General features: G+C 40.9%; 1 protein-coding gene across 1 annotated transcript in view; it reads left to right on the forward strand.

The window, feature by feature from the left end:
• The window catches only part of TRIM2 (tripartite motif containing 2), a gene marked incomplete at its 3' end in the record, with an annotated part of 40,000 nt that extends 24,966 nt beyond the window's left edge, over window positions 1–15,034 (forward strand). Inside the window, exons 7-11 of the mRNA XM_082482762.1 lie at window positions 1,184–1,351; window positions 7,666–7,834; window positions 9,532–9,602; window positions 13,717–13,857; window positions 14,882–15,034. Of these exons, the coding sequence (XP_082338888.1) occupies window positions 1,184–1,351; window positions 7,666–7,834; window positions 9,532–9,602; window positions 13,717–13,857; window positions 14,882–15,034 (702 nt within the window). The remainder of the gene's footprint in view (window positions 1–1,183; window positions 1,352–7,665; window positions 7,835–9,531; window positions 9,603–13,716; window positions 13,858–14,881) is intronic.

Raw genomic sequence — 15,034 nt, forward strand, 5'->3', positions numbered from 1 at the left:
ATCGTCCATTATCTTTCCATCTTCTTGACCTGCAGCTATCTGTTTCAGATCTACACTGTATCTAGTATGTATATCAGAATTTATTTCCCCTCATTATGATGTTTGGCAATGAATCAAGAAAACAAGTGGTAAAATAATCTGGAAAAATGCCTTTTTGTAAATATAATTTTACATTGTAAATTTATCACTCCGTATTTCCAAATGTAAATCCAGGGCAAGGTGCCACAAATACCATTTCTTGAGCAAATACAAATAAAAAAATAAACATGTAGATGTCATTTTCAAATGGCTTTTAGTCTACTTAATTGACTTTTCTTTCTGATATCATGATCAAATCTTTTCTGTGGTAGCACCCCTGACACCCATGATTTCTTGGCTTGTGTGAAACCTGTGTGAAAATCAAGCTGTGTTTTTTCTTTTGCTTGCCATGTATCTTTTTGTACCGTTAACAATTTGTCATCACTCTTCAGGCTGCCCATGTGGTAGCAATGAACAAGGCAGCAGTGTGTGGCTTGTTCTTCAGTATGTGAGAACCAGCAAGCCACATGCAGTAAGAACTCGTTTCCAGGCCTTTTCAAAGAGACAGAGTCAAATATTCATCAGCACCCTCACACTTGGGAATTTGCAGCCACTTCAGAGGAACTTCAGTGTCTAATTACCTGGCTTGGGGAGACAACCAGTGGACTGAATTTTGTGTGGCTAAAACATCTCTCAGGAAATGGCCTAGTACTTATCCCTATGTCATGTAATTAAATTTTGAAATTCTCTTTTAGCTTCTATTCCTATCTTTTCTACAGATTTAGTGTTTGACTGTGGCCAAGTCCAAGTCACTCGGTGCCTCAGTTTTGTCATTTCTATTATGGGAATAATACCACTTTTTTCCAGCTGAGAGGGACATTGTGCAGCTTAATTCACTAAAGTTTGTAAAGTACTTTGAGATCACTGAAGAAACAGTGCAATGTAAGTGCAGAGAACTTCTTTATTTTGAAATTAGGGTACAGGTGGAAGCCCTTCCTTAAATTCGGCATATCACTTTCAAATATGGACCGTGAAAAAGTGCTTCAGGTTCCTAACTCTCTTCCCAACTGTAGTGTTCGTTAGTGACTTGCTAAAATCTAAGCTCCAAGAAATAGATGGTGTTATTATGCAGACTTAATTTTAAAATTAATGTTTTCTGTTACAGATATTTTCCAATGATGGTCAGTTCAAAAGCCGTTTTGGCATACGAGGAAGGTCTCCCGGCCAGTTGCAGCGGCCAACAGGAGTGGCTGTGCATCCCAGTGGTGACATCATTATTGCAGATTATGATAACAAATGGGTTAGCATATTCTCATCAGACGGAAAATTTAAGGTACGAGTTACCACGTGAACTCTCCTGAGTTTTCTCCATCTTACAAAGGGATGCAAAGTAATGGGGTTTTTTGTCAAGAAACTACATAGTTTGGTTGTAACTTAGTCCAAATTCCATTGTTGTGATGTGGAAACCCATGACACAGCCACGTTGTATAATTAATAGGAAGAGGTCACAGCTGTGATGTTAATGTTATACCAAATAGAGACAATATGTTCCATTTTCCAGTTCTACATGCTAGGGGCTTGGGTGCCTTTCTGTATAGTCGAGGATAGCTAATGTAATCAAGTCTAGTTGGACTAGCTCAACAACCTTCATACCATTAGTATTCTTGATTATACAGAAAGGTATGTGCATAAATGTATATACACACAGACAGACAGACATAAAAACTTATGAGGAGGCCATGAGGCTCTTCAGTGACATATGGAGAAAAAAATAAGGTAGCAGACTGATGACTTCATGTATTTATTCCGTACGTATCAGCAAATCACATGTATAATTCATGTATGATCCTGTTGGTAATAAATGCAAGGAAGGGCAGCCCAGGATGCTGTTCCAGTGCTACAGCATAGAGAGGAGTGGTTTAGGTGGGGCGGTGTGAACTGGGGAAAGGCAGTAATAATGTCTTAGATTTCAGAAATCACAAGTTCTGAGAAAGCGCTCCTCTTATTTTCATAGCAACTCTGATCCCTTTAACAGGAATAAAATAAGAAGGCAACTTCTACACTACACTGATGCTTGCCAAGCTGCAATATTTATTTTGTTTGGGTTCAGGTGCGATTCCAGAGAGAATGAAAGGTTGCCTCCATTTGGTGCTGTTCTCTGAATGCATGTTACCAAGTCTGGCAATGCATGCTAGAAATAGCCGCCTATAGCAGAGGTTAGCAGTACACACTGTTCAGTGAGATAAAGCACCTGCAGGGAAATTTCTACCATAGTTACTTAGTTCTAGAGCCCTGCATTGGAGAGAAGCTGCCGGTTTGGATAATTTTCTGGCAGCCTAAGGACTAAAAAAGTTCAGGTCCTGAGCTGCTCACATGTGTACTAAGACATGGCTTCCTTTGAGTGGTCTTTGCAAAGTGACAATGCTATAGCAAATAGGCAATTGTGCTTGCATAGTCCTCCACGACCTCCATCTGGGAAACAGACGTGTTTATGCTTTTCAAAATAGCCCGGTCCTGTGTAGGCTTGAAGCTAAAATAAAACAATACTAATACGCAATGCAAGTGTTAAAAAAATATAAATTACTTGCATTTGCAGAGAGTATGTGATTTTCCGTGTCAAGTAGTTTTGAAAATGTACAGCTACACAGGAAAACCTTGGTTTTGGCTGAAGTCCTCGAATGAAATGAAGACACCAAAACTAAACCAAAGAAAGATGTAATTTAGTTAAGAATTCAAATACTCTGAGTAACCTAAGTGTGTTTTAAATAATTATTAACATCTTTAATGTGAACTGGCTTGATCTGGACACAGAGCATGGAGGGCTCGTTTTCCTTCCTTCTCAAGACATGCTGTAAATCCAGCACTTCGGATGGTGCCCGCTCTGGAGGAAAAAGCCATGGCTCTGCAGGAGCCAGGACCCTATGTGCTATACACTACCAGCAGAGAGACAGGTATTGAAAAAAATTAATTATTAAGGTAGTTCCTCTGACGTAGAGCCTAGCTTTGTTTTTAGTCAATGTTTTTGTTGGATTGCAAGAGCTATGTAAAGTTGGCAATGTTTGTGTGGTTAATACAAGTTAACGCATCGGACTTCATAGTTCTTGGGAGTAGGCTGATTAAATGAGAGATGAAACATCAATGGTATAAAATACTATTTTTACATTGAATGCAACAGGCTATATTTATGAGAGAAGAGTATACGAATGTTTGTAGAAGCATTTTATATATGGAGGGCAGGCATAATCATACAGCTGAAGCACAGGACATGGGTATAACAGATCTAGCCTGTGGGAATCTGGGCAAAGCCTTGTAATTTCTTGTGTGCTGGCAATGGTAATTCTTACAGGGGCTTTGTCAGATTAAATTGAGCAACTCTTGCTAAGATACACAGAGAGATAGATAAAGGGATAATGGTGTTTCCTTTCAAACGACAGTGCCTGCAAGTCATCGTATATGATCTCTGATGCAGGTAGTCTCCTAGTTGTTAGCTCAGCATTATCAGGGGGCTGTTTTGAACTTAATCTAACTATTTTTGGTGTTGTCCCCTTCTTTCTGTATTTACTTACGTTTACTCTCCCTTAGTGGCTTTTTAATAGTCATGTGAGCCAGAAGGCAAATTTTGCCTGGAGCCAGGCCCAGGCATCTCCCTGATTACAGCACTGGGTTGACTCACCCCAGCAACCTCCACCGCCAGGCAGAAAAGCGTCACCTTCCTCAGTCGCTGGTAGCAACAGAGACAGAGCTCCATTTTCCTAAGGCTGTGAAACTTGCATAGTGCAGAGGTGGACAAACCCTGACGTAGGGTTACACCAAAACACGAGTCTCTTAAAATGAAAGGTTGTATTATCCTGTGAACGATAAAGCCTCAGATAGGGTCTCAGAAATTGGGGCTTCTGTTTCTGGCTATGCTGCGGGTCTCACAGGCAACTAGTGATCTTCCATTTCACTTCCCAGTGCTTTATTTTTTTCATCTATAAAAGGCAGATAACAGTGCTGGCTTCCTCTGTACATTACTCTGAAATTGCTTAAGAAAACTGTTAGAGAAGACATATTGCTAGGCTAAGGGGAGAACGTATGCTGAAGCAACGGTACCAGCTTCTGCGCCAGTGGTGGTGTTCAAACCTAGTGAAGGAACTGGAGAACAGAGCCAAGAGAACAATTCTTGGTCCTCTGTGGAGAGAATTACTTTCTAGTCTTGAACGGTTGTATCTAAGACAGCTTGTTGTCAGCCAAACGGGGCTGCAAGTCAAGTTAAAATCAAGTGTAGATGAGTGGGAAAAGATGAAAGGAAACATTTTATCTGTCAGACTTTTATTTTTTCTTGTCTCATTAGAAGAATTAAGAAGGGAGCTGCTTGAAACCGGATGCATGTTCAGACAGGAATAGTTCTGTGAAGTGTGGTTAAGTGGTCACAGTTGAATTAAGACAGTCACATGAATGATAAATCCATTTATTGTGCGACAATGCAGCGTGTGACAAAGCTGTATCTCCATATTAGGGAAGTTCTCAAACAGGAAAAGAAGGTATGTTGAAGGTCTGTAAATCAATTCCTGACAATTGTGAACCTTTCAGAGAGCGACAAGATTGGTAGAGTTAACTTAAAGCTCTAAAGCACCAACTTCTACTGTGGAAAAGCCTTTATAAATTTTTATATAGGCTAGCTGATTTTTTTACCTCTAGGAATATCCCACAGTAGAACATTTTCCACTTGGGTATGGTGACTTTATAAACACATATTTGAAAACCAGTCTAAATTCATAAGAGCCTATGAAAGAATGGACCTTGACTGAATTCAATTAAACACATTATTTGTATTAAGGTTTCAGATGATTCATTATACTTTATTCATTTCTAATGGCAGAAAAGTCTGAAAATACTTCCATTCATACACTTAACAGGAGTGACTGGGTTTCATAATGTTCTGTTCTAAATAATCAAACCTATAATTCCAAGGAACCTTCTGAAATAAAAATATACAAAGCATATGTTCAGCCAGACTCAGTAATGTGTCATCAGCATATTTTGATCTAAACTGGAAACAGAGATTTTTAGTAAAAAGCACTGCAGACTCTAGCTGGGCATAATTTATTGCTGCCTGCAAATTATATTTTACATCCTGGCCCAAGAATAGTGATTTTTATTACTCTTCTCAGCACTGAGTGCCTATTAATGTAGTACGTGATTTATTCCTGATTTTTTTTTTTTCCTATGTATTTCTATGGGCAGGAAGACACTGTACTCATGAGTCTGAGTCATCTTTCCATAGGAATCCTGGAAAGATGGTAAGGAGGTGGTGCAATGCACAAGCAGACAAACACACGGGCATCCTAGAGGAAAGAAGGGAATATGATTTAATCACCCCAAAGGAAATAAATCTACTGATTTGCATTTGGTTTATGGTTTTGCTGCTTTGTTGTTATGCAAACCTGAATACATTTTGTAGGTCTGCTCATATCTTTCCCCTGGTGAACACAAAGTCGTTTTTAGTAGTTTTCCCTCAGGATATTTTAGCATGATTTAATTAGGTGGGTTTTGCCTAAATATTTAGCAATTTCGAAGAACATATGTATCTGAACATAAAACAGACACATGATCATTGCATGTTGGCTAAGTACAGTCTTGAAGCTGCAAGCTCCCTGGAGTTTTCTTTATTTGAACTGAAAGAGGTTGTGTAGTAATACTGGTGACTTTGTAGCAGACAGCCCCGGGGAACCTAGATGGCTTTATTTTAGGATGGCTCATATTTTTACCTGCAATCCCACCCATGAGAATGTGCTGTGGAATAGGAACATGGGGCTTACTAAGGGTAGTTGAGCTCCTTTAGATACTAACATGGTTGTTTGCTTCAAAAACATTAGGGAACTGAAAGAAATGAGTTAGGTAATGGATCTTCTCCATGCCCTGTAATCTGTCCCACCTTGATAGTTAGTTGCAGACAACAGAGCTTCAGCTACTCCTCACCACTTGCAGGAGGGAGGGGAGAGGGGCAGAGAAGTCGGAAGCATTGCTTGTTCTAGGTGGTGATCTGTCCCACCCTGCAAAGGCAGCGAGGTGAAAAATGCTCATTTCATAAAGACGACGAGTATCTTAGTATCTATTTCATTTAAATTCCAATGAAAACAGGAAATTATGTTCTCCACCAAAGAGATGGACCTCAGTTTGTAGGATGTGTCTCTCACAAATTACTACAGGATCTGAAAGTTCTGGGCTCTATAATTTCAACACAGTCTGTTCGGTGGATTGCCTATCCAGCACAGTAGAGGAAGCTGGCAGGAGACCAGACTTTTGGAACCAACTGGATAACTGCTTCTAAATCTGTCCATAATTTAAAAAAAAAAAAAAAAAACCACAACCAAAACCAGAAAGCAAGTTGCTGCATTCCAACAACAAAACCCCCAAACAATTAGGTGGTATTTTTCTAACCTTTTTTTAAATGAAAGGTCAAACCAACAGATTTTATATAGATTAAGCCAGTCTGCCTGAAAAAAGCAGAATGGTGAAAATTTTGAAATGGGTTACAAGGTGATCCTAGAATCTTCCTGGGTATATGCCCAGGTAGCTCAGGGGTTCTGTGAAGGCTTTGTCTCAATTTCTGCTTGCTCTGGGCTGGATGGGGTACTGTTACTTAGATCTGCTTCTTAGATCCCCTTCATTTTGATCCTACTAAAGAATGCTTCTAATGTTTTCTGATTTATTTTGACAACTCGCTAGCTTTTCCAAATAATTCACTCTGTGTGAGTTCCACCTCATCTCCACTAAAGGTTTTTCCATTGATAGAGTATGGAATAATGTATACGGTTCCCCCCGTGTTGCTGACATGCTGGCAGATGGGTTTGGTAGTCACAAGGCCTTTTTAAATGATGGAAATATTTTTATTTACCTAAGACAGGAATGAGCTTTCATTTGTTTAGTGTTTCAAATATTATTTATTTGCTGTTTGGCAGCACGATCCTATCTCCTTTGCAGGATTCAGCTGACACTTCGGGTTTCTAAGCAGCAAGTGAAGCAATCTCACGTGGATCCGGTGGAAGATATAGACGTTAGCTTGAGCTTTAGCTCTGCTCAAATTCTTCCTAAGAGCACTCAGAAGCTGCGTGGTGTCTCACAGGACAGCATAGCCTATATCTCACCCAGCTCTGATGCTCCAAGAGTGAGCTCTGACTGCTTTGATGTAGCAGGCAAGGCTAAAGGCGTGTTTCCCCATCCATAACCAGGCGGTCGTTGGACTCGGGAATAGTATGCAATAGGAGGCAGGAGTCCTTTATGGCTGTCTGCCTGTCTCACTGGTACACTAGTGCTGGCTGCACAGCCATTTGTGATGGTTTCTGACTGATGCTGTAGTTTATCAAGACATACAAATCTGATGATTGTGTTTCTCATGAGTTATATATTTGGACTCAGTTGCTGAGGTGGCAGATTCTCCACTCTAGAAAGGACATACAGAAAGCAGTCTTTATTTTCAGCTGAAGAAAAAGTCATGACATACACAATAAGAGCTGATAAAAAAAAAGTAACTTCCCCCTGGGAAACTTTTGATGACAAAAATGTCTCTCTGTCCCGCTGTGTGCCTGTAATACAATCTTTGAACTGTATTACCTTATTTCTTTGATGCCAACATATTTTCCTGTTTTGTGTTTTCCCTTTTAGGCCAAAATTGGGTCTGGAAAGCTCATGGGCCCTAAAGGTGTTTCTGTGGATCGTAATGGACACATCATTGTAGTGGACAATAAAGCATGCTGCGTTTTCATCTTCCAACCAAACGGGAAAATCGTCACCAGGTTTGGTAGTCGAGGAAACGGTGACAAGCAGTTTGCAGGTACACTTGATGGTAATATGTAAATCCCCTTTTCTTGCCTCTTCTGCTCACATTTGCATGATGTTTGAGCATGTTGAAGACGCTATATCCTACTTGTTTTTCCTGGGTGGGGGGGAAGGTTCTACTAACCATAGAGCTACTATTCGCTTCACCCTTTGTTTAACTGGTCAGCAAGACGGCAACATCTGTTCTGCAAATGTAGCTGTAACCGGATTGTTTTATCTACCTCTCTGTGCCTGGAAGCATTTCGGATCAGTGACCCAAGAAAGGCTGATCTTAACTAGCATTTTATAAGTACTTTGTAATGCCCACACTCAGCTGTTCATGATAATCAACTCAAACACCGTGCTTTGTGTTTTCCAGTCATCGGATACACATTAGCCAATGCCCTAAGTGGTATCTTCCGATTAGAAAATGAATGTAATGGGATAGTGTTAAGATGGAGATGAGGAAGACACAGTTATGCAAATGGAAAACACCAGTTTGGGGAAATTGCCACTTATATTCAACTGGCCGCTTGCACGTGGTGTCTTTCAATTAGAACATGCAATTAAGTTTAAAAAAAAAAAAAAGAAGTTATATTTTGAGTGAATAGCTGTTCTTTCAAAATTTGAAATGAAGATGCCAAATTACATATGCAGGTGATTTTGCAGGTGTCACTCTGAGTAAGTAGTTATTGATTGGTTTGATGTTCTGACTGATTCACAGCACAAGAGAGAAATAGCATAAATGATATAACTGCTTTTATCTTACTTGAGATCTCTTGCAATGTCTTATGGCACAAGTGCCATACATATAATTTATGAGAGTTTGGGCTCTAACACTGCTAAGTGTCATCAAAATTTTCTGGGTACATCCAGTTTCTTTCCTTTTAAAATTTGTAAGAATACTTTCTGAAGATAAGCGTGCAAATACTCTTTAACAGTGCATTTGAGAAATGTATCACCTTTTCTTGATGGTAGGCTACATAAAACAGGTGAATTGTCATTACTTGAATTTTTTCAGTGTAAAGGTTTTCACCTTTTTTATAGTTTACACCGATGTACTGTGAAAAATTGAAACAGAGTTCTGATCTGTTTAGTAACTCCAAATAGCATCAAGTATTTTGATTCAGGTACTCACCTGTTTTCAAGATACCATTTGTTTTTTTTATTCCAGTTTGTGCACATAGTCCATTCACAAAGTAAAGCAAAAATGCACTTTTTTCCCTGACAGTGTTCTGCTAGGTGACTTTTGTATTTATCCTAAAACTTGTTTGCTCAAATGGTTGTAAGAAGTGAGCACAGAAGGCATAGAAGATTTCAATTGAGACTTTACATGAACATTTTTGAGAACTATTTTCAGTGTATACACAACTTTATGCCTAAGCACTACATGTTTTGTCATGTTAATAAGCACATAAACATCTAAATATTCATTTGTATAGGAGAGGGGAAGGAATGAACAATACTTACTGATAACACGAGCTGCAACTGGTTGAAAAAGAAATTATTTATGATTACAGAAAGGCATTTTGAGCTTTTCAAAATATGAAATGAAATTACTCTTAATTTGAAATTGATATTCCCAATTTCCTTATTATTGTGCAGAAGCCAAATCTAATATTCTGGCAGGCTGAATAATTTTTTTTTATTTAAGCAACCTTTTTGTTTTAGTGGTGGTATTATTTTTATTTTTTTTCTTCCTTTGCATTGCAGGTCCTCATTTTGCAGCTGTAAACAGCAACAATGAAATTATCATTACAGATTTTCATAACCATTCTGTCAAGGTACTGTCATTAATGGCAACTTGGAATGCTTTTTATTTTATCATGGTACTTTCTTGGGGAAAATAAAGTATTGTTAAAAACAAAGAGATCACACTCTATATGTATGAGGTTCTGATATAAGGACTGCACAGAGACCTTTACATGCAGTGCATTGCTTAATGGAGATATAATCCATTGCCTTTGGTGTCCCTATAATGTTCTCTAATTCAATTGCTTAAACATAAGTTGTACTTGAGATAAATAATATCAACTTAGTTGGTTTTATTAGCTCTCTGCCAAACCTGTAATTCACCCTGTGTTCTTTCCTATTTTAAGTAAGTCTGGTAACTGCTTTTGAATTTCCCAGTAAAAGCTTCCCATACTTCTAGTTGAATAAAATTATAACAAAGTAAAGATACTTGACAATCTCTAATTCTATACCTATAAGCTTTAAGCTTACTGGATCCGTTTACAACCCACTACTCTTAACAACTGTATCATGCAGACCATCGGCTTTCATCCAGTACCTCCTGCACTGGGCAGAACTGGCCAGTAGTCCTTAAACCCACGGGAAGTCCTGACTCATGGCCTGTTAAACACTCATGGTAAGATAGGGTGGTATATTTGTTTGTCCCAATTATAAACCAACCCAAGGATACATGTTGAGATGTCATGCGGTGGCAAATGTGTATGAAGGAGCGACAGGCCATTTCAGAAATTACCTGTGCGTGTTTGTTTTCAGGCCATGACATTCCCTTTCAGTCACTTTCTACGCTCTTTTTCCCTCCCTTAACATGCAGCAGCAGCAGGAGGTGTACACGAGCAGCAGAAGGCAGTCTTACCCTGGTTCTCAGGCCACGTGCACCAGTCCTACGCACCGGTGAAATCCCTGTGATTTCACCTAATGGCTGCCTGGTCTGATTGAACACAAGGATGAACCCTCAGCCCAGTTCTTCACTGTTCATAACTGAAATGATAAATCTTCACCTGAAATAGGAAATCACTGTCTGAGCATAGACACCCTCGTGTCCCAAGCGGTGCCGAATCATCTAGCTTTTGAATAGCAACCTTGCTCTTGCACCCTTTCGGAATTAGAGAGGAAGTAGCAACCCATGTGGTTCAGATTACAACAAAGAACCCAAGACTGCTGCAGGAGCCCTAAAGCAGATTGTTTACGTGGTTTAGCAGCAGGAGGCCTATGACTTCATAAATTACCCCTCCACCAGCAGGGCTTGCCATGGTAACAAGAATGCCTGGAGAGAGTTAACAAGGGCAAACTAAAATGAAAAAAAGCATATGAAGAGATGTAAGAAGTGTAGCATCTTAGTGAATTTATAATTATTGCATCCCTAATGGGAACAGAGCGTTCCCGTCTGTCTCTGGTGTGACTCAATGGGATAAAAATGTTACTTGTTATAATTTGGTACTAACTGGAAAAGATTCTTATTTTTGTAGTGTTCTCTAAATTGGTACAGATAGTTGTTGACACTTTGGAGAGTAAGTTATAATCTGGGTGATGCTGTTATCTTTTGTTAGATGGTGGGGAAAGAGCAGAGAGTAAATTTTGATTTAAATAACAAATACATTTATAAATAAACAAATAAATTTCACTCTTTTGGGTCCCAAAGCCTCTTCCTTCCACCAGTGTCTTTGAATTAAACATCCTCACTCAGCAACATTATCCTCCCTCCCCCATTATCCTTCAAGTAAGTTCCTTCCTTCAGGCATCTTCTATGGAAAATCCTACTCAGTGTAGGCTTCTCTCTCATTCTGTCACTCACCATGCCCATTTTAACCCAGGGAGAGAGCAATACATCTTTGCCTGTTTTTGTTTCTTATTAGTTGACTTTTTTCTACTTATTTTCATCATCTGGGGCACCAACCCGGTACTTCGTTAATTTCCTCCCCCCAATACTTCTTCACTGTTCACTGTGGGTGTTCAAGAATAGGATGATTTCCTCACATCTTCCACCTTCTTAGCTCTTCAGTGTGCACTTGACACTTGTCAGGTCTTTGCACTTTCTTGTGTGAGTCACAGCCAGTCTCTAAGAACACTGTTGGACCTTGTGGCACAGCTGGGCCTGGGTCCAAGACCATAGAATCATAGAATCATAGAATGGTTTAGGTTGGAAAGGACCTTGAAGATCATAGAGTTCCAACTCCCCTGCCATAGGCAGGGACACCTCTCACTAGACCACGTTGCCCAAGGCCACATCCAGCCTGGCCTTGAACACCTCCAGGGATGGGGCATCCACAACCTCTCTGGGCAACCTGTTCCAGTGCCTCACCACCCTTAAAGTGAAAAACTTCTTCCTAATCTTCAATCTGAACCTGCCCTCTTCCAGTTTAAAGCCATTTCCCCTCGTCCTACATACCCTAGTCAAAAGTTCTTCCCCAGCTCTCCTGCAGGCCCCCTTTAGGTACTGGAAGGCCGCAATAAGATCTCCCCGGAGCCTTCTCTTCTCCAGGCTGAACAGCCCCAACTCTCTCAGCCTCTCCTCATAGGAGAGGTGCTCCAGCCCTCAGATCATCCTCGTGGCCCTCCTCTGGACACACTCCAGCAGGTCCACGTCCTTCTTATGTTGGGGACTCCAGAGCTGGATGCAGTACTCCAGGTGGGGTCTCACGAGAGTGGAGTAGAGGGGCAGAATCACCTCCTTTGACCTGCTGGCCACACTTCTTCTGTTGCAGCCCAGTATGCGGTTGGCCTTCTGGGCTGCGATCACACATTGCTGGCTCATGTTGAGCTTCTCGTCAATCAGCACACGCAGCTCCTTCTCCTCAGGGCTGCTCTCCAGCCATTCCCCACTGAGCCTGTATTTGTGCATGGGATTGCCCCGACCCAGATGTAGGACCTTGCACTTGGCCTTGTTGAACGTCATGAGGTTGACTTGGGCCCACCTCTCCAGCCTGTCCAGGTCCCTCTGGATAGCATCCCTCCCCTCCAGCGTGTCTACCTCGCCAGACAGCTTGGTATCATCGGCAAACTTACTGAGGGTGCACTCGACCCCACTATCCATGTCACTGACAAAGATGTTGAACAGTACAGGCCCCAGTACCGACCCCTGAGGAACGCCACTCGTCACTGCTCTCCACTTGGACATCGAGCCGTTGACCACAACTCTTTGAGTGCAACCGTCCAGCCAGTTCTTTATCCACTGAGTGGTCTGTTTGTTGAATCCATGTCTCTTCAATTTAGAGACCAGGATATCGTGTGGGACAGTGTCAAACACTTTGCACAAATCCAAGTAGATGACATCAGTTGCTCTTCCGTCGTCCACTGCCGCTGTAACTCCTTCATAGAAGGCCACCAAATCTGTCAGGCATGACTTGCCCTTGGTGAAGCCATGCTGGCTGTCACCAATCACCTCCTTGTTTTCTATGTGCCTTAGCAGAGTTTCCAGGAGGATCTGCTCCATGATCTTGCCAGGCACAGAGGTGAGACTGACTGGCCTGTAGTTCCCTGGGTCTTCCTTGTTTCCCTTTTTGAAAAGAGGGGTTATGTTTCCCCTTTTCCAGTCGGCAGGAACCTCGCCAGACCGCCACAACTTCTCGAATATGATGGCTAGTGGCTAGATGGACCAAAATAAATAGAGATGGCTATGGAATGATATAAGTGACACATCCTGTATCTAACTTGGTCCCATTGGTGCATCCGGGTCACGGACAGAATAGTCATTGATTGTTTCCATCTTTCTGCTGTTACCATCCCAGAGAATTCAGTTGCTGAACTGTCTATACAGAGAGCAGCATGCCATGATTCCATAGATTATCAAAGTCAGAGAAGAGTGCATCTGCTCAATCGTGTTTCTGTAGGACTGACTCCCAGTGCTGTATCTGCACTCAGCTCTTCTTAATTCAGGACGCGCAAGCAGCAGAACGGATCCTGGCGCCCTCCGCCTGCGTCTCTGAGCTGAATAAGATCTTAAGCAAGAAGGGAAATACTATATGGAGTAATGGAGGTAGAGGGACAGATGGGCACCTTCTCTCCCATCTTCAGGGGGTGGGGAGGGGAGGGGGGAGGAGGTGTTCCTGGGAACTCTGCAATTCTCAGTTTTGTTAACAGGTGAACTGGTAGTAGATTACTAACATTTGACACGATGCCATATTCAGGGTTTTGTTTTAACCCATACAGGTATTTAACCAGGAGGGAGAATTCATACTGAAGTTTGGATCAAATGGAGAAGGAAATGGACAATTTAATGCACCAACTGGAGTAGCTGTAGATTCTAATGGAAATATTATCGTAGCAGATTGGGGAAACAGCCGAATACAGGTAGAAATTTCTGTATTTCAGAGGTGCTTGGTTAGGAAAACTAATGGGTTGATAACTCTGGCCACTGAAGTCTTCAGACTTCCCAAGAAACAGAATAGCATTAGAAGTGATGTGGTTTCTCACGCAGCCTTTTATGTGCCTCATTGCCGGTCTGTCCACTTTTAGAACTGGTGGTGTCAGATCACGGACTTTCCAGTGTGACTGCCAGCAATTCTGATGGTTACTTTGACCAAGGCTTTTGTGTCCAAGTAGTTCCCCAAAAGCTATTTGATGAGTTAGGAGACTTGCAAGCATTGCTGAGATTATAGTAATTTATAATCACCGTAACGGAAGATTGGAAACATGGTAGAAAATATGAAAAAGCAAATTATCTGTATAGACCCTGAGGCAAATGCGGCAGATTTTTATCATCTTTTTTACATGTTGAGAAAGTATTCTGCTTTTAAGTTATGAGTTGCGCTCTTTTTATTTTGCAAGTGCTAATCACAAAGTCCTCTTACTTGCCAAAAAAAAATAATAACTAAGCGTATGCATTATTTGCACTGAATGTAAAAATGAGGGAGCTGCTTATCAGCTGTTCTCAGGAAGCATTGTCAACAGTGTAAACAAATTCCTGGTTTTCTCTGTGTGGGAATGTAAGAGTCATACTAGCCACAGCAGTAATATTTGTTAGGAAAAACAAGGGGTTGGTGGAGTTCCTGAATGAGTTTGATTTATTGTAGTTGGCTATTTTTAGAACAAGGAGTAGATGAGGTGCTCTTTTTATTATTATTTCATTGCATGTTTAATTCTTGTTGAAGATCCTAGAAACTTTAATTAGTTCTTTTTAATAAGAAAGTCCATTTGTATATAAACTGGTATATTATGAGAATAACAGATCAGAGTCTGCCCTTGTTTATTCTAGTGTATGTCAGCCATTTGTTTCAGAAATGACAAGTATAATGGTATCATTGAGAGCAGACTTGTGTCCGCTGTTTTTCTTTTTTATTGATAACATTTATTCTGTGCTTTCTTGCCCTCAAAGGTTTTTGACGGAAGTGGATCATTTTTATCCTACATTAACACCTCTGCTGACCCACTTTATGGCCCCCAAGGTCTGGCCCTTACTTCAGATGGCCACGTTGTAGTTGCAGACTCTGGAAATCACTGCTTCAAGGTCTATCGATACTTACAGTAG

The sequence above is a fragment of the Vanellus vanellus genome, assembly GCF_965231255.1.
Source record: "Vanellus vanellus genome assembly, chromosome: 4".
Lineage (NCBI taxonomy): Eukaryota > Metazoa > Chordata > Aves > Charadriiformes > Charadriidae > Vanellus > Vanellus vanellus.